The sequence below is a fragment of the Culex pipiens genome, chromosome 3 (genome assembly GCF_016801865.2).
Source record: "Culex pipiens pallens isolate TS chromosome 3, TS_CPP_V2, whole genome shotgun sequence".
In the NCBI taxonomy this organism is placed as follows: Eukaryota; Metazoa; Arthropoda; class Insecta; order Diptera; family Culicidae; genus Culex; species Culex pipiens.
Genome location: NC_068939.1, coordinates 115,560,158 through 115,580,387, shown reverse-complemented (window position 1 = coordinate 115,580,387; position 20,230 = coordinate 115,560,158). Strand labels below are relative to the sequence as shown.

General features: G+C 41.2%; 3 protein-coding genes and 1 pseudogene across 4 annotated transcripts; 2 read left to right on the top strand and 2 right to left on the bottom strand.

Moving 5' to 3' along the window:
• Positions 1 to 55: 55 nt before the first annotated feature.
• On the top strand, positions 56 to 1,180 carry LOC120419338 (mediator of RNA polymerase II transcription subunit 6). The gene is made up of 3 exons (XM_039582010.2): positions 56 to 360; positions 426 to 706; positions 768 to 1,180. The coding sequence occupies exons 1-3, from the start codon at positions 167 to 169 to the stop codon at positions 1,127 to 1,129; spliced, it is 837 nt and encodes a 278-aa protein (XP_039437944.1). The 5' UTR covers positions 56 to 166; the 3' UTR covers positions 1,130 to 1,180.
• A 3,731-nt stretch (positions 1,181 to 4,911) lies between these two features.
• On the top strand, positions 4,912 to 6,401 carry LOC120419358 (DNA polymerase subunit gamma-2, mitochondrial). The gene is given in 4 exon segments (XM_039582028.2): positions 4,912 to 4,940; positions 5,158 to 5,283; positions 5,492 to 6,060; positions 6,118 to 6,401. Coding segments are annotated over 4 exon segments (1,008 nt in total).
• A 33-nt stretch (positions 6,402 to 6,434) lies between these two features.
• On the bottom strand, positions 6,435 to 8,526 carry LOC120419359 (origin recognition complex subunit 5-like; annotated as a pseudogene).
• Positions 8,527 to 15,115: 6,589 nt separating this feature from the next.
• On the bottom strand, positions 15,116 to 17,771 carry LOC120419357 (mucin-5AC). Of its 2 annotated transcripts, XM_052710480.1 has the most exons (4): positions 17,185 to 17,770; positions 16,063 to 16,776; positions 15,820 to 15,995; positions 15,116 to 15,758 (listed from the first exon to the last, which is right to left on the bottom strand). In XM_052710480.1, the coding sequence occupies exons 1-4, from the start codon at positions 17,480 to 17,482 to the stop codon at positions 15,633 to 15,635; spliced, it is 1,314 nt and encodes a 437-aa protein (XP_052566440.1). In that variant the 5' UTR covers positions 17,483 to 17,770; the 3' UTR covers positions 15,116 to 15,632. The 2 variants fall into 2 exon arrangements, with proteins under 2 accessions (XP_052566440.1, XP_039437961.1); XM_039582027.2 differs by having other exon boundaries at positions 16,063 to 17,771.
• Positions 17,772 to 20,230: the final 2,459 nt, after the last annotated feature.

The following is a 20,230-nucleotide window of genomic DNA, read 5'->3' as shown; positions in this document are numbered from 1 at the left end:
ATCTAAATTTAGCATTTCGAGTCTTTTTTCGATAATCGTGTTCACAGTTTTGTTGACATCAACAAACTTTGGAAGCTCCTTCGTTTGTGGACAGGAGTCCGATTTTGTTATTAAATTTCTGTGCTGCCTGGCCAAAAACCCGCAATCGCTGCTGCTGCCGTCGCCGATGATGCCAGGAAGATTAGGCCCAATGCCGCAGGACAACCCGCTGTGGATCTCCTGGCACGACTCCAACTGGATCCCGATTCTGAACCCGGCCAACGTGATGGAGTACTTTTCGGAAAAGTCGAACCCGTTCTACGACCGTACCTGCAACAACGAGATCGTCCGGATGCAGCGCCAAACGCTGGACTTGCTCAAGTAAGCCTTGTGATTTGGTGGCGAGCCAAGTGCTGACCTTTTGTTCCACCCTCCCCTTGTTACAGTAACATGACCGGCGTCGAGTACATCCTGCTGCACGTGCAAGATCCGATTCTGTACGTAATCCGCAAGCAGCACCGGCACACGCCGACGGAAGCGACTCCGCTGGCGGACTACTACATCATCGCGGGAACCGTCTATCAGGCGCCGGATCTGGCCAGCGTGTTCAACTCGCGGATGTTGTCCACCGTGCACCATCTGCAGAGTGCGTTCGAAGAGTCCAGCTCGTTCGCAAGGTATCACCCCAGCAAGGGTTATTCGTGGGACTTTTCCTCCAACAAAGCGAGTAAGTTTCATCCTTCATATTTAAATTTGTCAACTTTCAAAATTTAATTCCCCCTCCAAAGTCGCCGAAAACAACAAAACCGACAAGGGCAAGGAGGTGGCCGCCAAGGAGGAACCGAGTTCGCTGTTCCAGCGGCAACGGGTGGACATGTTGCTGGGCGATCTGCTGCGAAAGTTTCCGCTGCCGATTCCGCAGGCCTACCAGCATGGATCCGGGCAGCAGCAGAATCAGAACGGTTCGTCGGCTGCCAACAACAACAGCGGTGGTGAAGGTGGCGACCATGGATCGGAGGTGGCCAGCATTAAGCAGGAGCCCGGCGAGCACGGATCGAACGATATGGGCGGAAGTTTGCTCATGCAAGGTGTTAAGGAGGAGGCCGGAAGCGATATGAAACCGCCACCGGAGAAGAAGATGAAAATGTAATTTTATCAATAAAGATATTGTACGCAAATGAAATTACATCCGACCAAATTATTTTATGCATTTTTTGGAGTCATACACTAGAAGGTCCCTAGAATCACGAATTCATTTGAACTTTTTTCATTATTTTATGGGAGGGCCATATAGATTCTGTAACCTTTATTAAACCCTGAACCCGAGTCAAGTCATTCCTTTAGGGGAGGTGGGGGTAAGACTGCCATGTTCTTGTTTTACTATCACTCAGAAAAAAGTACTGGCAAAATCCATAAGAACGTCTTATGACCTTTCGACATCAGGATTTTATTCGGATGTCATAAGATTTTCTTTTGGCTGGAAGGGGAAATTTGACAAAGCCGTCAATTAAGATTTCCATTGAGTTATCTTATGACATTCATAGATGAAATTATGTACAGATTATATGGCAATGCTCATGGAGATTATATTAAAAACCATTGTTTTTTATACCCATTTTTTCTTATTTTTAATTGAATGAAAACAAAAATTTATTTAAATTTTGAACGTATATATTTTTGAATTATCGTAATATAACCAAAACTTCATTTCCTTCCGCTGCTCGTCGTCCCGTTGGTTTACGCAGCCTCCGGTTTAATCGTCTTTTGCTGGTGATTCGGCATGTTCTGCCGGATGGCCACCACCTTCGGCATGACCGCGTCAATCAAACTTAAACCTTCGACCGCTGCTCGGAACTGTCCTCACCGATGCTATTCTCCGGATCCTTCTGGAGGATGCTGGGTAGGGCCGCCGGTGGAACCAACGGCCATTGATATTACTCAAAATACCAAAACAAAATATTCAACCAGGAACCAAAACCCACGAAACACCCGCCACAGAACTTACCTGTCTTGAAGGTCGCGGTAAAACTCATAGCGGCGGCGGCAGCTTTGTGAAGTAGTTACCGGAACGAACTACGGGGCGATTTGGAGTAGCTAGCGTTTAAAATTGTCTTCTCGATCCGTCCTTTCGCCATCTTGAAATGTCAAAAAATTTCACACTAGCATCATACGCGAAAACCATTGAAAAATTACAGATGAATTCCATAAGAATTTCTTATGAAGTCCATAGTCTATCAACAGTGGACCAAATACATAAGTAAAGTTTAGTTATAACCATATGAATTTATAGTGACGGTCATAAGATTGTCTATGAAAATCGCGAGAGCCTAGTGGATACTCAAATCAGGCAGCACATAAGATGTAGTCTTATGAAAATCTTACATTCTTTTTCCCAAAGGGCAATTCACTTCTGATATTGCACCAATATGAAGCCAATATTGGAGTCGATACGGTATGCAGCCAAGTTATACTGCGCGAGTATTATGCGCGTATGATATTCACGCTGATATTTGGGTAGATATGACCTCAAATACGACGAATATGGGGTCTATATCGTCAAAACGGTATGCAGACAATGATAATATTATGTGCGTATGATACGCGTATGCAGTATACTCGAAGTGATTAACCCCTAGCTTTTTCCTCAGTGTACATACTAAACTTGATGAAAGTTAAAATTTTGTTCGTGATTCCATTATCCGAAGCAGTGCTGAAAATGTCAGGGGTCATGACTCGAAAATCGGCGACGCTGACACGAATTTTTGAGTTCCATTCACTGAACCGCAAAACCGTGACATAAACAAACCCGGCGCAGTCGTGAGTGTCCTAGCTCATTGAGCAGCTGCAATGCGAGGCAGTACACCCTTACAAAAAATCATGATTTTTTGAGTTCCAAATCCTACTTTTCATACGATTTTTTGAGTTCAGGTACTACAACCATAAAAATGGTTATATGGGTTGAACTGAAAAATTTGTATGAAAAGTGGGATTTGAAACTCAAAAAATCATGATTTTTAGTAAGGGTGCAGTCGACCAACGCTCATTCGACGTTGCACGCACACACATAAAGAAACAAGTTTTTACACAAAAAGTTCGTATTTATGCGTGGAAATGTTATTTTGAATATAAGTTATGGTTGTTTTAAGTGTTTTGCACAGTCTACAACCATTCAACTGTTTGAAAATAGTCAAAATAGTAGGTCTATTCCCGTACTGCAGAATTCTGCAATTCTGCACGAAATCGGCAGCAGAGCGTTCCCGTACTTTTCTGCAACAAAAGTGACTTTTCTCTCAGGCAGAACTTCTGCAGTGAGAGAGGTAGAAGTTGCAGCAAAACCGTTCCCGTACTTTTCTGCAAGCTCTCTCTTCTCTTTCTTGTTGAAAAGTTACTGCAATTTGGTGTGATGGATATTGAGTACACACTTACATAAAATTTGCAAGTTGGGTGAAATCAAGCACTTTAGTTTAGTTGATTTTGGGGTGGTTTTTTTATGTCTGGTTTTATTGAGAACGATTTTTTTATGTTAACGATTTCAGGTTTAGTTCATTCATGTAAATGATAAAGCGATTTTTTAGTGTAATTATTTTTACCTAAAAAATGATAACTTAAGCCATAGTATTACAGCACGGCTAGTACCTCAACAAAAAAAAATGTACTATAAAAACCTTTTTTTTTACTTTTAAAAGACACATATCTTTTGAGTTTAATAATTTCAAATAAATATTTGTTTAGGAATATTTTTTGATCTTAAATTGATTTTGAATATACTAAATATGTATGTTGAAATAATAGGTAAACTTGTAGGTAACTTTAATTGGCAAATAATAAATTGTACCTTAACGGTGCTACCAATTTGTATTCTTATATGAACAAAAAAAAATGATGTAATTTTGTCGAAATTAAAATTCTGAAAATTCTGAAAATCCAAAAAATTTCTAAAATCTCAAATTATTAAATTCTTAAGTTCCAAAATTCTTTAATTCTTCCCCATCTTGAATCATGAAATACATAAATTTTTTGGAGTCATATTTTAGGTTAGAAACTTAAATTTAGAGGATCTAGAGATTGGAAATTTAAACTGGAAATTTAAAATTTTTGATTAACAGAGTTTTTTTTAATTTTACTTATATTTGAAATTATAATTTCCTTAATTTTCTATCTTATTATTTTTAACTGTAGCTTTTGAATTTTTGGTGTTCTGAACTCATAAATCTAGAGTAAATTTTCAAAAGGTCCTATCTGCAAAATCCTCATTCTGAGAAATTTCACGTCGAAGTTTTGTTGAACATTTTTAAATCCCATTTAAACACGGTTGAGTATTTTTTAATTCTAAAAACGCCCAAATGGACCTAGCATGATGCTTTTTAAGTGTATTTAACAGGAATAATCAAAAGTCTAGTTTAAACTGATTTCTGAAGCAATTTGTTTCATACGACCTATGAGTGCACATAGGACACGTTTTATAGGTCAAATTTTGCACATAGGACTTAACACATTGGACCAAACTCGTGTAGTATTGCACATTGGACTTTTCAAGATTAAATTTAAATCCTGATTTAAAAATAACAACTTTTTTCAAATAATATGATCACCCAATCCTCACGCAACGTGTAGGTAACAGCTGATTGATAGCATGAAATGTTTCAATGCTTCCAGTGCGAAAGAGAGAAACCGTTAGGACAGAAAAAACAACCAATCAGCGCTCTCGTCTGCATCTGTCAGATAGGTGCTGACAAATCAACCTATACGGCAATGTAAACATTCTTTGCCTGGGTGCGGATAGAACTTTGAATAGTTTTCAAGCTTTTGAATGTTTTTTTTAGATTATTTTCCAATGTGGGGCTAGATTCTTGTTGCAGAGTGATTAATTAGAGTTCAGGTGCTGGCCGGAACGAGAAGACGAGCTGGGGACTGCAGGAGTGTAAAAAGAAAATGAGCAAGCAACCACTTGGCTGTCGCTGGTAAGTTGAATTTGTTGGATTGCGTGATTCGAGTTTCGAGTTAATTAGGAATTTTGGTTTTAGGTGTCCTGAAGGCGGTTCGCTGTGGCAGTCAAATGAGACTCACTCGTCGTCAGTAGTGATGGAAGTAGCAGCAGTAGTAAGAAGGACAAGCACCGGTCGAATGGCGAGTGGTACGAGAATAAAGGCCAGAATCGGCACTCGATCCGCGATCCAGGGAAAAGGACCGTCATCGGTACAAGCACAGATCTTCGTCGGGTAAATCGTCGAGTGCGCTGTCCTCGAAGCACCACCGCAAGGAACGCCACCGAAGGCTGTCCCACTCTTCGTCGTCCTCGGATCGGTATCCGCACAGTGGAGCATTAGCCGGCGAGAATCGTTCGCGAGTGTTACGGAGGACTGTCTGCGGCATCGTAAGCGTTCCAGCTCCGGTGGTTCCGCCCGAAGAAGATTAAGTGTTAAGTTTTGACCAACATTTTTTTTGCCAAATTTGGTATTGTTAGTTTAAAAAGATGTAAAATTTTTATTTCGGTAGTTACTAAATAAAACAGAAAAAGAAACAGATTTGGGAACATAGAATCAATAATTATTGAGAAAGGATTTATTGAGGAGCGATTTGCGAACGGGAAGGTTCCCTTGAATGATTCCTTGACCCTTAATCTGGACCAAGGTCACACGCTCTCCTGCCGATACATGATCAACCCGTCGACCTCCAGCGAGTTCATGTACTAGGTCCAACGTCAGCGCAAGATTTGGTGGATGCGGTACGTGTGCGATCCGGGCCGGTTCTTCATTTCGGACCCCCGCCAGGACGCGGACACGCGCGTTTAATCCGTCGCCATCAAGAGTCGCCTTGGCGGAGAGGAACTCACGCTAGAACAGCTGGAACTCTTTCCGACGGACGCCGCCGCCCTCGAGGAAGACCTGGGGGACTTTCGAATCAAGGTGGGCCGAACCAGCAGTAAAAGGATTCGGCCCAGTATGCTGCGGCTGCGTCAGTGCGTTGAAGTGGCCACGCTGCAGATCGTGTTGGATGCGTTTGAAAGTGGCGGCGATGCAAGCGTGAGGATTCACCGCAAGCTGACGCCGTTCAAGTGTGGCATCGTGTGTCTTTCCGACAGTAAGTACTGCGTTCTTATTTCTGATTTGAGTTGTAACTGTCTTTCTCGCTTTCCAGACCCCGCCCTGATGCCGGAGTTGCGTGACCTGGCCAAACACCTGTGCAACGTGCTGCGCAAAGCGAACCTTCCCGTGCTCGACTGCTCCAAGCGTAACGGCGGTCGTTCCCTGGCCAAACAGCTGCACCACCTCGACTCGATAGCCGTCCCGTACTGCCTGCTGCTGCGCGACCAGTGTCTCCAGAATGGCCTCTTTCAGCTGCGGTCCCGCGACACCACCCTCAGCGAAATGATGCACATCTCGGATTTACCGCAATATTTATTGAAAATAGTAACAAGTTGAGTTTAATAAATACAAACACACGCAAGCGCAAGCTTAAAAAAAATCGCACAGGTATTGTCTCACGTTAAAGCCGACCATCTTGCCGATGTGCACGATAAAGGTCATTCGTACGGTGCACTGAAGTCGCGCACTGCCATCCATGGCGGTTCCCTCGCCGGAGGCAAAGTTCAGGAACTTGAGATGAATAAGCGTTGAGATTTGCGCCAGCAAGTTGCACGTCAGGCCGACCTTCTCGTCCAGAATGGCGTAAAAGATGGCCAACAGCCGGTCGATGGTGAACGCCTTCGGTCCCAGCTGGGTGGCCATCTTCTCCGACACCTTGGCCTTTGCGTTGACCGACTGGAGGCGCTTCTACTGCTTGCCGTGATATTTCATAAACAGTCGTTTGTCCTCCTTGGCAGGGTTGTGACTCGCGAGGTACGCCGCAATCAGCAAGAACTTGGCGTAGAAGGGCAGTTCCAGGTTTTGCGCCAGCCGCTTCATCGTTTGCATCTACTCGACGGATTCCGAAGAAGTCTGGCCGTCGACGGTGATGGGACGTAGCATCTCCTGGTTGACGTTCCCCATGCGCATGAAGATTGTCCCGAGGGCAAGTTTCATGGTTTTAGAAATATTCCACCAAAGCCGGGTCACGTCGTCCGCGGCAATCGTCCCGTCCAGCATCGGTTCGCAGTACTTGTGGAAGCACTCGAGCGCAACCAGCTGCAGCTCCTTCAAGTCGCGACACACCTTGAAGAACACGTTCAGGAAGATGTTGAGGTAGTTTTCGAAGAAATCGGGCGTCAGCATCTCCACAATCTTCAGACGTTTATCAATTTCCTCCTCCGTAGGACCTAAAAAGTACAACCAATCAGTATCACAAATCGCCCAAAAACATCCAAAATAACCCTTACTCCAACTCAATCCTTAATTGCTCCCGCACCGCCTCGAAATCGTTCATCAGAATCACCAGAATGTCCTTCTTGCTGTACTCGGCCACAAACAGCTTCACTACCGGCGCGAGCCCCGTCCTGACAAAGTACTTTTCAAACGGCAAATCCCACACGAGCACCACGCACACGTTCAGCCCGGTTACCTCCGGCAGTCGCAGCAACATTGGCAGCACGTTGTGGTCCATGTCGCGCACCCGTTCGGCGTTCTCCAGCACGACGATGTAGCTTCGCGAGGGCGACAGTCGCGCCAGCTGGACCACAAAGTCCTTCATGGAGTCGACGCTGGCCAGCGAGGCGTACCCGTTGGCCGCACACGGGACGTGACCGGTCAGCCGGTTCAGGATGGCCTTCGGCGAATCCTCGTCCCTACGGCGTCCTTTCGCACGATGCCGTTTCATCCCGGGCGCCACACATCTGGAATGAAATATGAAATTAAACGCAAGAAACACTTTTTTAAATTTAATTATTAGCTGCCAAAACACAGTCATCACATTATTTTCTAGGAAAAACTTACCTGGACACAAGTATTCGGCTTATGTTAAGATTAAAGCACTTTTAAAACCAAAAAAGCAAATGTAAACAACTGAAAAGCCGCAAACATGAAAATTCCTATGTGAAAGATTGTTTACCTTGTCGGATAGGATGATTTTCCATGAACCTATCTGACAGATGCGTACGAGAGCGCTGATTGGTCGATGTTCTCTCCTAACGGTTTCTCTCTCTCGAACTGCAATCATTGAAACATTTCATATTATCGATCAGCTGATGACTACACGTTGCGCAAGGACTGTACAAACATGAAGATTGCAAAATATTTTTGTTTCAGAGTTTCATAAAAAACGACTTAACAAATTAAATAAAAATCATGCACCTTGGTAATTTTGATATGAGCGTATATGCATGATAATTGAAAAATGATATAAATGGATCATAAGTTGAATTGCTAAGGTTCTATGTGCACGTTTGACCCAAATGCACATAGGACTCCCACGTGGTAAAACGACCTATAATTATTTGGTGTAGAATTTATTGAGAATCGTTTTAGGTTGTTTTGTATTTTATCAATAACTGAAAAAATAAAAGGCTTTTAATAAATTGGATCAGCGGAAAGTGTTGTTTTCGGCTTGCAGAATTTCATGCAATAAATAACTCAGTTTGTTTACTTTTGTCGCATAGGACCTTTTGAAAATTTACTCTAGAAATATTCAAACTTTAGTTTTATTTATTTCGATTTTTTTTCAACCTTTATTTTTTTTTATTTTGAATTTTCAAAATTAAGATTCTTTTGAAATTTTAAACATTATGGAATATTTAGTTAAACATTATTTGAATTTTTAGGGCTTTTAATTTGTGATTTTTTTCGTGTTTTTTTCTGATATATATATTTTTTTAAATTTCGGGGAGAGCCTCTACTGTTGGCGTAGTTCGGACGGCTTAAAAGCTTCGCGATTTAAAATGCGTTTTTTCGGTGCAATGTAAAAGTGATTGCCACGAAAAGTGTTCTAATCGTCGCGGGTGTGTTCATAGCCTGTGGGAAAGGTGAAGTTTTGCCAATTTTCCGCGAAAATTGGATGATATCAGCGAAAATTAATTGAATTGCCAAACGCGTTCAAGATGGCAGCTTGATTCTGGAGCAGCAGCAGCAAGAGAAAAAGTTTCAATGTGTGTGTGTGTTGGAGTAAAGCAAGCCATCCGACCTTTACCACTGTGTTACACAAAATCGTTTCTGGAGTGGTGTGTGTGTTCTGTTGCGGGGGGACGTGAATTCGCAGCCTACTGCCTGATTGACGTGACCATGTTTACGTTTTTCTTTCGAAGTGTGCGATCACTAATCCTTCGCTCTGTAAATCCTCTGTTTGTGAGTTGATGGTTGGGATTTTAAATACGACTTTTTTGAAGAATGTACAAGCGATCTGGGGTTGTGTTGTGTATTTTGAGCGAAGAGGGTCTTGTGTATGGTGAAGATGGTGTTGCAGCAAGCTCAGTGACAGCGAAAGTTGCTTTTTAGAGCGTATAGCAGGTCAGTACGCGGCAGAGAGTGCAGTTTGTCTGATGGCCGTCGGGTGGCTCGGGAGAGTGTTTTCCAGACGTCGCTCTTGTCGTCGGCCGGTCGCGGTATCCCCTGCTTGGCGGATTGGGGACCGCTGTGACTGGAGCAGAAGGCGGGCTGTGGCGGTGTGACACACACGCACACCACAGGGCGACGACGAAGGTGCTGCTGCCTTCTTGATGGTGTAGGGAGCGGCGTATCCGCCGAGTATGAATAAGCTCAAACAGGAGAGGCTCTTTTAAAGAGTAGGTGTTTTTCAGGTAAGTCCGTTCCCGTTGATGCGCGTGTGTTCGTGCGTTGAACGGTTTGATTAAAAGGTGAGTTTTAATTAATTAATTTATTTAAATAATTTTGATATTTCTTGGTGTAACATACACACCAATTTCTCATTACTGAATTTAGTTAAATTTACTGAAATCTGCACTACTGAATTTTGTCTAATTAATTTAAGTTTTAATCTACAATGTCAAGTACATCAAAGCACACCTAGCTTAACCATGTTTTGATTAAAATTACTCATGTTCCTTTTTATATCAACAGTGAGCGAGTTGTGGCGCTATAACCACGGCAAGTAGTGTCCAGGGCATTTGTGGAAATACGATGTCCCATCCCAGAGGGTCCCGGAGCACCAAAACTTCTTAGCATGGTGCTCCCAACGATTTATTGCTATAACAAACAGGAACGTGAGCGGGGGATCCCCACGTTTCTTCCTCCCCTGTAGATTCAGAAATGTGTTGTTGTTTGAACATTCGTGCTCAAACTCAATCCAATTCAACGAATCATCTTTGCGGTTAACTTTACGCAGTTGGCCTGGCCGCTTTAACTTTTGTGATGTTTCAAAGCAATTTATTGCATTGGGGCACTGCAATTGTTAATAATGACAAGAGGATGCTAGGCGTTAATCAACCTAAGGCATTTTCCAGGATGCCCTCGAAAGACTGGCTGCGCTAGGGTTAGATTAGATTAGATTAGATTAGATATATATATTTTTTTAAATTTCTCAAATATCTGATTTATGCGTGGATTTATGTTTTTTTAAAGTTTCTCAATTTGAAAATATTAGTTTTTTTTATATGAAAATATATATAATGGATTTCTTAATTTCCAGATTTCCTAATTTAAGTGTTTCAAAAATTTTGCAATTAAAACATGTTTTTTGGTCCCTTCTTTATAAAACCTTTGTTTGTCTTTTTTTAAATCATATGCATTAAACGTACCTGCCACTCTCATTTCTTAAATTGTTACCTAATGTAAAATAAAATAGTTGTTTCTAATATTAATTTCTACCAAAGCATAATTAATTTCTTATTTCTTAATAAATAATACATCCTTGATTTTTTTGAAAATTTTTGTACTGCATAAAAAATAATATACCCGTTATAGAGGTACACTTCTTTCAATTACTTTTTTTGTGAACCATTGTTTTTTTTAATAATTTGAAATAATTAAAAAAAAACTTTAAAACCCAATTTGAGTAAATCCACTCAACTGTGTACAATATTGCAGAAAAAGTACTGGAACGCGCTACCCAGGCAAAAGTTTTGCCGCTTCTCGGCTTGCAGAACTTCTGCAAAAGAGAGAGATGAAGAGAGCGAGCTGAAAAGTACGGGAACGTGCTGCAAAAAAGTGACTTATGTTGGCTGCAGAATTCTGCAGAAGCTGCAGAAATTCTGCAATTCTGCAAGTACGGGAATAGACCTAGTGTTTAAAGAGGATTTTACGAGTCAGTCATATGACACGAATTGAGTGAGTGTAGCTCGTTTTTCACGTCTCTCATTCTCCAGCAGCCGACCGGCACAAGTCAGGCGGCAGTGGTTGAATAGACACTGTAGGCTTGCAGTCACATGCTAGCAGAGAACAGACATTTTGGTTTGCTTCATGTGTACGCTGGGTTGGAAAAATTTTGCAGGCCTGATCCGAAGTCCCATACAAACCTTCGGATAATCGAGCTTCGTATAATCGAAACTTCGGATAATCGTGTCTATACTGTACCAAAATTCAGAAATCTTTAAATTAATAAAAATATTTTAACAATTCTTCCTTAACCTGATCAAAAGTATTAACTATCAAGTTATCGTACCCAATATATCAACAAATTACAATAAAATATATATGTTTTAAGATCAAAATGAATTGATTTTTTAGAGATACAGTCGGCTCTCTGGTTGTCGATCTTCTCGATATCATGATATCGGTATATTGATATCGAAAATGAATAATATTGCAATATTATTCATTTTCGATATCAAGGTAGGATCGTGGGTAGGATTCTTTGATTTTTCGTTCTGTAAACGATTTTTAATTTATTTCAAAGATTCCAATACTTTCAACATAATTAATAAAACCAAAAAAAAAAATGTAAAAAAAATAAAAATGTAAAAAAAATAAAAATGTAAAAAAAATAATTACAGACAAACATTTGAATGAAAAAAGTGTTTTAAAATGCATTACACATCTGTCCAGTTGTTTTGCTATCATATGTTTCCAAAATTTTCCAAAATTTTATTTTTGTAAGAAAAAAAAGTTTTTGCAGTGATGTACATTGGAATTCCATAAAAAGTTCAATATATTTTGAAAAAAATAAATAAATAAAAATAAATATGATTATCAATCAGAATAGGGCATTTTAGATTGTTTTCAATTGATTAGGCTTCTATTTCCATTGAAATTTTCAAGTTTTTTGAAAAAAATATTTGTTTGCCCTCTGATTTTTCGAACCAATTTTGAAGTGGGGGGGCGACATTAACTTTAAAAAATATTTTCAATGGCCTTATAAAAAATAAAAAAATAACCATAAAAAATCTAAAGATTTTAAATTTTCAAATTAAAACATTCTTATTTTATTAATTTTTTAAGATTTTTATTTTTTAAGTTATTCTGAATGTTTGATTTTTTAAATTTATAATCTTTCAATTTGAAATTAAATAATTAAAGAAAATATATTACAAAATTATAAAAAAATAAAAAATAGAAAAAAATAAGAAAACACCTTTTAAATGGTGAAAGATTTTAAATTTTTAAATTAAAACATTCTGTTTTTTAATCTTTCAGATCTTAGTTTTTTTTTCAAAGCTTATAAGTTTTTTTTTTATTTCTGAGTTTTTTTTTAATTGCAAAATCAAGCAAAACAATGTCAATGCCGAAGTGTAAAACAAAAGTCTATCCTGCTCACGTCCTGTCACGTGTTTACATTAGGAAAGAGCAGGATAGGCTCTTTGTTTTCTTTGACATTGGTCCAATTACTTGTTTTGGTAGAAATGTTTTTGTGGAATTTAGTAGGTATAAGAATTTTTTATATTTTTTCCATTTTTTTTAATTATAACTCCGGAAACATATTATTTGCAATTCGCAATTTTCAGTGTAAGAACGGGCCTTGACCGATCTTTTGCACTAGGTTCTCTACGAACACGCATTGCCCTTACACCTACATCTCACCCTTGCTCTGAGTCAGTACGAGCAACACGCTGGAACACGCTTTGAGTGTTCGTGCCAGGCATGCACACCTTCTTTTCCGGTTACGCATTTTAACTCGGCCGGGGGTGGTACATTACGTAGGGTTTGATGTAAGTATAAGCGCCTAACCATTTATAGTGTGCCTATCAACTTTCATTAAAGCAAAAACTGTTATTTTTAGTTTGAATTCAAAATCTAACTGTTATTTAACTGTGTATTGTTTTCTACTGAAATCTTTCCTAGTGTTGGATCATGTTTATCTGTTGAATTTCTTTTGTCGCGGTGTTTTGTTACATTTTTTGGTCCTAAGCATTTCATAAAAAAATTAGCAAAATTACAATAGTAATATTTGTGTTAATCCTTTGATCATTCCATAAATTGAGTAAGGGCTCGAACCTCACTTGTTTGAAGAAAAGGGTGAAGATTGAAAACAATAGACAGTAAAAGAGAATATGCTATTTAAAGAATCAATAGTAAGAGAATAATGACTGTATTTTAAAGAATAAAAATTAGAAGCTTGATGTACTGCCGTTCTACGCATAATTGTCCCATGTCAGTTTTGGATGATTTTGACTTTATGACATTTTTAAGTTTAGTCTGATGTGTCTTTTAAGAAAAACACATAAAATCTGGTAGGGGCAGGGGGGGCAGAATGGCCCGCCTAAGTAAAAAGCGCCAAAAACCATAGAAAAACATGAAAACTTATGAATTCAGTGTAGTAGGCTTATGCTTTGGGATGTTCCCTTCAATGTTATATACTTGGTTGATTACATTTTTTAGCTTAAAACTATTTTTGAGCCACTTTAAAAAAAAAGTTTTTTCTACTAACTTTCCAGGGTGCGGGGCAGAATGGGCCACCCTGTGGGGCAGAATGGGCCACCTTAGAAAACAAGCCATTTCGTCTAATACAACGTTGAAGGGAGATTAGAAATGACTCAAGGTACCTTTCTAACATAGTTTCCATGAAGTTAGACCAGTTTAATAAAAATAGTCACTTACCAAAACAAACATTTTTGAAAATAGTGTTAAAATGTTGAAATAAGACACTATTTTTACAAATAATCATCAAAACAACTAAAAAATCAACTAATGTTGCATTAAACGTGATTTGTGAAGCTACCAGGAGTGAAATAATCCATTTAATCCAAATTTCATAACTTTTGATTGTTTTTATAAGGCAGGATAAGGGTGGTCCATTCTGCCCCCAAGTGGATTTTAATTTAACACTTCCACCACCAAGCCTCTAAATGATTTGAAGGTTCCGTTGTTGTTTGTATACCGTGGTAGTACAATCTACTATCGTTATAAGCATTGAGCAAACTTTTTCAAACAACTCAACTTTTCAGAAAGCTTATTTAAAAACCTCGAAATAAACAACATTTGCGTGGTTTTTCTAATAAATTTACATTTTTGCTCATAAATCGAAAAATACAATGAATTCAAACGTCGTTTTCGGTATGGTGAAGTTATTTGACGTCCTTTATAAGACCCTTGCCTTACAATTGGTCTAAATCCATTCTAAAGCCCAAAACCAAGGGTGGCCCATTCTGCCCCCCTGGTCCATTCTGCCCCCCCCCCCTGCCCCTACTTTGTTCGGAAACTCATTAAAAACAACACCAAGTCTGTTTGTCCCATCGTTAAACTTCTACGCATAATTGTCCCACCAAGTATTTTCTTACACGGAATCATGAGTTTTACTAAGCATTATGTCTTGTTTACCAGTTGTATAGAAAGAGAATCACAAATAAGGGTGATAACCTGCTAACTGGGACGATTAGGGACACATAGGGCGAATAGGGACTCATGGGACAATCATGCGTAGAAACACAGAAATCGGTCGAAAAATTTCAATCGCGTTTTTCTCAGTTGCACTTTTTTGAACAAAAAAAAAGGAAATCTTAAATCTAAAAATTTAGAAGAATTAAAATTTAGAATAAACCTGTTAATTTGTTATTTAAATCGTATACATATCGATTCAGAATCTAATTTTGAGCAAATGTCTGTGTGTGTGGGGGGATGTGGATCAAAATAAATGCGGGACTGGCTTAACCGATTTTGTCCATTTTGGTCTCATTTGAATTGTCTTGGGGAAAGGAATTTAAAAGACCAACGACTTTTAAAATTAGGCATAGGGAATGCATGGTCAAAGTTTCATTGAAATAAAAAAATATAATATTAGGATCTCGTAAAATTAGCGGAATTCTAGAGAATTACTTAATTTTAATTTATTTTTCTAGGAAGTTTCGGAAAGCAAGCCAACAAATGCAATACAATAGATCTAGAATGGATAGGTAATTTTATTGTTCATTCGATAAAGGGGCTATCTTTTTTGTTGTATGTACCGAAAACTCATAATAAATAAGAATATATAAAGAGCATTCTTCTCCGGAGCGAGCCAAACGCTACTCTAACAAAAATCTACTCACCACCAGTGTTAGTAGTATTCATGGGATGGGAGAAACACAACCAGTATTAATTACACTAACACTTGGCGATCAAACGAACGAAGTTGTTTGCTGTTGCTGCGCGCTGCGGTGGCTGCTTGAACTCGAACAAAAATATCTCAGTGCCGAGACAAACACACGACGCACTCTACACATTTCATTTTTATTGCGACTAAGGCATTGGAAAAAGCAAAGCATATAAGTTTTATCGTGTTATTGTAAATTTAAAATAGTTTGCTACAATCATTTTGGTTTACGGCTCTCGTCGCTCTTTCTCTTTCTGCATCAATGTTCTGCTTTCATCACAAACCGCAAAAAAAACCGCTTTCGTTCATCGCTGCTCGCATAAATACTACGATATCAAATAGTCCAACGCTTTGTGTTTGTTGTTGCCAAACTTGACCAGTGCTTCGGAGATTTTCTCCTCCTCAAATCCCAGATCCAGCAGCTCGCTCAGCGGTATCAAATGTTCTACAATCTGTTTTAAAAGGGATCGTTAGGGGCTTTTCCATCATCGTGTAATCACACCTCAACGTTACCTTTTTATCGTCGCTTCCGAGTCGCTTTAGCACCGCCGCAACGCGCTCCAACGGGAATCCCATCGAGCCGATGCGTTTCACTAGATTCTGCTCTCCGGCGGACAGCTGGTTGTACAGGGTGAAATCGGTCCGCGCGTTGCTGCCGGTTGTGACTGCCGGAGTGTGAACCGTTGGCTCTGAAAAGTTTGAAAAAGATAATTAGGTCATTTTTTGAACGATTCCACTAGCAACAATTAGGTTTACCGTCGTCCTCCAGTCGCCGCTCGGCGGTCGATTGACTATTGTTCCGGGTGCGTCGCAGGGCCGAATCCTGCACCTCTTCGTCGAGCTGGCGCACGATGTCGGGCACGCTTTTCGACTTGGATCGCAGGCTGGAGGCTTCATCCGCCGGAGTGGCCGACTGCCCTGCCGGATAGTTGTAGTAGGACGCGGCAGCGGCAGCGTTGTTGTAGAGATAGTTGTGAGCATAGGTTGGCTGAGTCGCGGGTGAGTTGCCGGCCGTGGCCGCACTCGTGTACGGGTAGTAGCTGTACTGTGCCGCCGTCGGTTGATACTGATACTGCGTGCTGGGCGAGTGGTATGGAACGGTTGCGGCGGCCACGGCACCGGAAGTCGGGGTGTAGCAACTTGTCGCGGTCGAAGTCGATGTCGGAGTGTACGCGCAATAGTTGTAATGGTAACTGTTGTAGGACTTGTAGTAATCGTTCGAGGAAGGAGGCTGCTGCTGCTGCGGCTGGGTTGGCATCGAGTACGTTCCGGGCTGATATTGTTGGGCCGTTTGACCGTAGCTATACTGTGGCTGTTGAACCGTGGGAACGGTTGCTTGATCTATCGTCGTCGTCGTCGTTGTTGCCACCGCTTCTTCAATGGGCTTGGGCTTCGAGTCGTTCGTCTCTTCCGGACTTCGTTCCGAGCCCGAGCTTGGAGCGTTCAGGTTCAAAACTTGCGCTAGGATATCTAAATCGTTCATAGTTTTCAGTTCCATGTTATCGAACGGACTGGAAGTATCATTCTCAAAGTCTGAATAATTGATCTTGTTGTAGTTATTGTTATTTAGTAAGTTAGTGCTCTTTGGAATGTGGACATTGTTGGTGGTCAAACCACCGCCAGAAGTAATGAGTTCATCGCTAGCGCTAGTTCTGTTCGCTGTGGCAAGTTCCGGCAGCACCGTCGGAATCAGAATCGTATCAAATTTATTAAACTGACTATACTGAGCTGCGGACGTCCTAATCTGGGCGACCTGCTCTTCCGACGATCCGGATGGTATCGATTCATCGTTCTCCTCGGAAACCTCGTCCTCTCCATCTTCCTCGCTAGCACTCGACAAATCGTCCGTTTCCGGATAACAAATCTGGTTCAACTTACGCTTCTGCTCCTCTTCCGCAAGCCTGGCCAGCTCCAACTCCTTCCGCCGGATTCGCTCTCCCCTCTCGTAAAGTTGCTTATCCTTGGCCGCACGCCACTCGCCAATCCTCTTAAGTACGGTCTCCTCCAGCTCAAAGTCGTAACTGGGAACGATCCTAGATGACGACGATCCACCACCATCAACCTGCGCCAATCGATTGATCACACTCTGCGGCAGTGTGACCTTCGGGGGAGGCCGAAAGCGCTCCGAAATTTTCACCGGGACCCCCTCCATGTAATTCGGTGGACTCTGAGACATCCTACGACGAGGGCAGCCAACATCCGCGGCGTCGACAACGAAAGCAATGAGCTCATCAAGGGGCGACAATTGGATTAACACGTCCTTCGAGCTTTCGCCCAGTCATGGCCAAACTGGAACGGAAGCGCGATCCCTCCTCCAATTCGGCGCTAATCGCACCACCAGCCCCACCGTAAAACACTCAAATCAATCCACTGCTCCTCGTTGAAACAAAAAGAAACACAAACCGCGAGTCGTAGCAATTTTGTCGCGAAAAATATTTTTCCGTCTTATTTCGCTAAAAATCTGACATCAAAATGATTGAGTTCGAAGCACTGATGGAAAAAGGAACACAAACGAAAATAACGAGAAACGTCAAACAAGACGTCAAGGTCGCCGAGGGAATGCCCGTTCGCGGTGAACCGGTTCAAAGTTGAACGCGACGGAGGGTCCACCAGTGTGGGGGTTACGATGATTATTGTTTAAATTACACTAAAACCCCGATGGTTTGACACCAACTGTTGTCAAACGAACGGGGTCATTTTTTAGTTTGACACCTTTTTTGAACGGAGTTCACACACACTATCAAACGTTTGTTTCGATAGTGTGCGTGAGCGCCGTGTAAAAAGTGACAGTTTGTCACTTTTTAGTTTGACTTTGACCAACCAATAGGGTACAAACTAAAAAAGTGTCAAACGAAAAAGTGACAAATGACCGGGGGTTGAGTGTACACTCTTATTTATTATTTTTTGCTTTTTTTCTACAATGTATTCCTTATAGAGTAATCTACGTGCGTATGTGTTGCGTGCACGTACACGAAAATAAAGTGAGGTTAAATTTTGTCAGCCAGCAAAATCAAACGTCATAAAGCTCTATGGGAGAACTGTAATTTGCTGTCAACCCACGTGATAGCTGCCTGACGTATGGCGTCGCGGTGTTCATCAAGCTTTCATAGCATGCTAAGGAAAATTTGATGCTTTTTGAGGGAAAACTGTTGATTCCGGAGACATCGGATTGTTTGCCGATGCGCCAGGTCTAGGGACAACGAATCCATATGCTCTCTTCGGGAAATGTGTTCTCCAGACCATTCCCCATAGTCCTGACCATACCAGAAGTTGGCGCGTGATTTTCCCAGACCTGTAGGAGCATTTGAACAAAAAGTTCCAATTTCCCATAGTAATTCCCATGCTAGTTCCCATGTAAACTTTAACCCTGATGCGCGCAGCCAGTTAGCAACCAAATGAGCTGATATTTGGCATGAAAGTCCCTATGGGCATGCCCTACAAGGGGAACCATACTAAAACTTGATCCCAGAACTTTTTGAAAAACGTACCCACCCTAATATATACCTACAACTATGTCGAAGGGTGCAAGAAGATCCGAGTTGATCCTGATGAGTTATTATTTAGCAATGCGATGAAAAGAAATTTGCTTATATACTTGGAAGTATACAAGGGGTGTTAATGGACTGTATCGAAATTGGCCGGGTTCCGACGTCGGAACAGTGGCGCACGATGGAAGAAAGACTTTCCGGCGGATTAGGATCGCGCACGATTCAATGAAACACGTCGTTCTCTTTTCAAATCTTTTTCCTCACTGACGTTTATTGTTATGTTTGTTTATGACCCACTGCAACGGCAAAAACTAGCACGCAACGACGCTAACGACGCTCGCGTTGACAGACCGGCCGCGCACCGAGGGGTTGGCCGCAGGTATTCCGCAAACATTCTCCCCGCCATTGAGACAGCGTCTCAATTCAGAAGCGGACAGATCTTCTGTGCCGAGCACTGGTACTCGAACCAGAGGTGCATCGGCACGGCACGGGTGCTGCTCTTGTTCTTCTAAGATTAAAAAACACCGTGTTTTTAATCAAAGTACGCGCACGGGCACTGTGTCAGAACTTTGACTGAACGTGGAAATGTCATTATTTTTTCTGGTTTAATTTTTTTGCAACGAAAAAAGTAGGAAAATAAAGCTAAATAGAACCGTGAAGTGATAAACATCATCGATTATCCGTGTGTGAAACCAAAATGAACAATGTGGAATAGCTGTCTAGTGGTCCAGATTGTTGTAAGCTTAGGAATTCGGATTTTTGAGGACCATTTTATGCAAACCCGTTTTTTTACATACTCTTTGACTTTAACCTTTGACTTTGCTGTGGGATTTCAAGATACGGAAACAACTAACAGTGCGCTTTGCTAGAAAAAAATATCCATTTTACAGTTTTTTAAGGTGAGTTCTAGATAAATATTTTATGTTTTGATGAGTATCTGAGAATGGGCTTCGGCGCTACACCAATTCGTGAAAAGCACTAGCCTAGTTCAAAATATAAATGAAGAAGAGTTGAACATTGTTCAAAAAACATATACAATTGTTCAAAGAGCCGATAAAAGTTCGGCACGCGTTCTCGTAAGGTGGTTAAAACACCAAGTTCTGTGCCTCCTAGATGTGCTTATAAGAACATGAAGTGCAAGTACAGAGCGTTCAAATGCATGTCTGACTCGAACATTCCTCGACGCAGCGTCACGTCCCGAACCAGCCCTGCTCGATCCGGATGAACTGCTACGACCCGGGCCAGTTCCCAGGCTGTTGGTGGTGTGCTGTTACTCTTGACCAGGACCAGTTTCCCTGGCTTGATGTCCTCCTTGCTTGCGTCGCCGTCCTGGAACGGGTACATGGTGGCGATTGCACCGGAACGCTTCTTGTTCTTCTTGTTCACCGGTCGCTTCGTAATTGATCCGTCCAGGTTGTGATGTGGCGTCGTGATTG

Coding starts and splice junctions, on each gene's coding strand:
- LOC120419338 (XM_039582010.2), top strand. CDS start 167: ATGATGCCAGGAAGATTAGGCCCAATGCCGCAGGACAACCCGCTGTGG. Junction 361..425: donor CAAACGCTGGACTTGCTCAA/GTAAGCCTTGTG, acceptor CCCTTGTTACAG/TAACATGACCGGCGTCGAGT. Junction 707..767: donor CTTTTCCTCCAACAAAGCGA/GTAAGTTTCATC, acceptor CCCCCTCCAAAG/TCGCCGAAAACAACAAAACC.
- LOC120419357 (XM_039582027.2), bottom strand. CDS start 17,482: ATGTCTCAGAGTCCACCGAATTACATGGAGGGGGTCCCGGTGAAAATT. Junction 15,996..16,062: donor GCGGCGACTGGAGGACGACG/GTAAACCTAATT, acceptor CAAACTTTTCAG/AGCCAACGGTTCACACTCCG. Junction 15,759..15,819: donor TCGGAAGCGACGATAAAAAG/GTAACGTTGAGG, acceptor CTTTTAAAACAG/ATTGTAGAACATTTGATACC.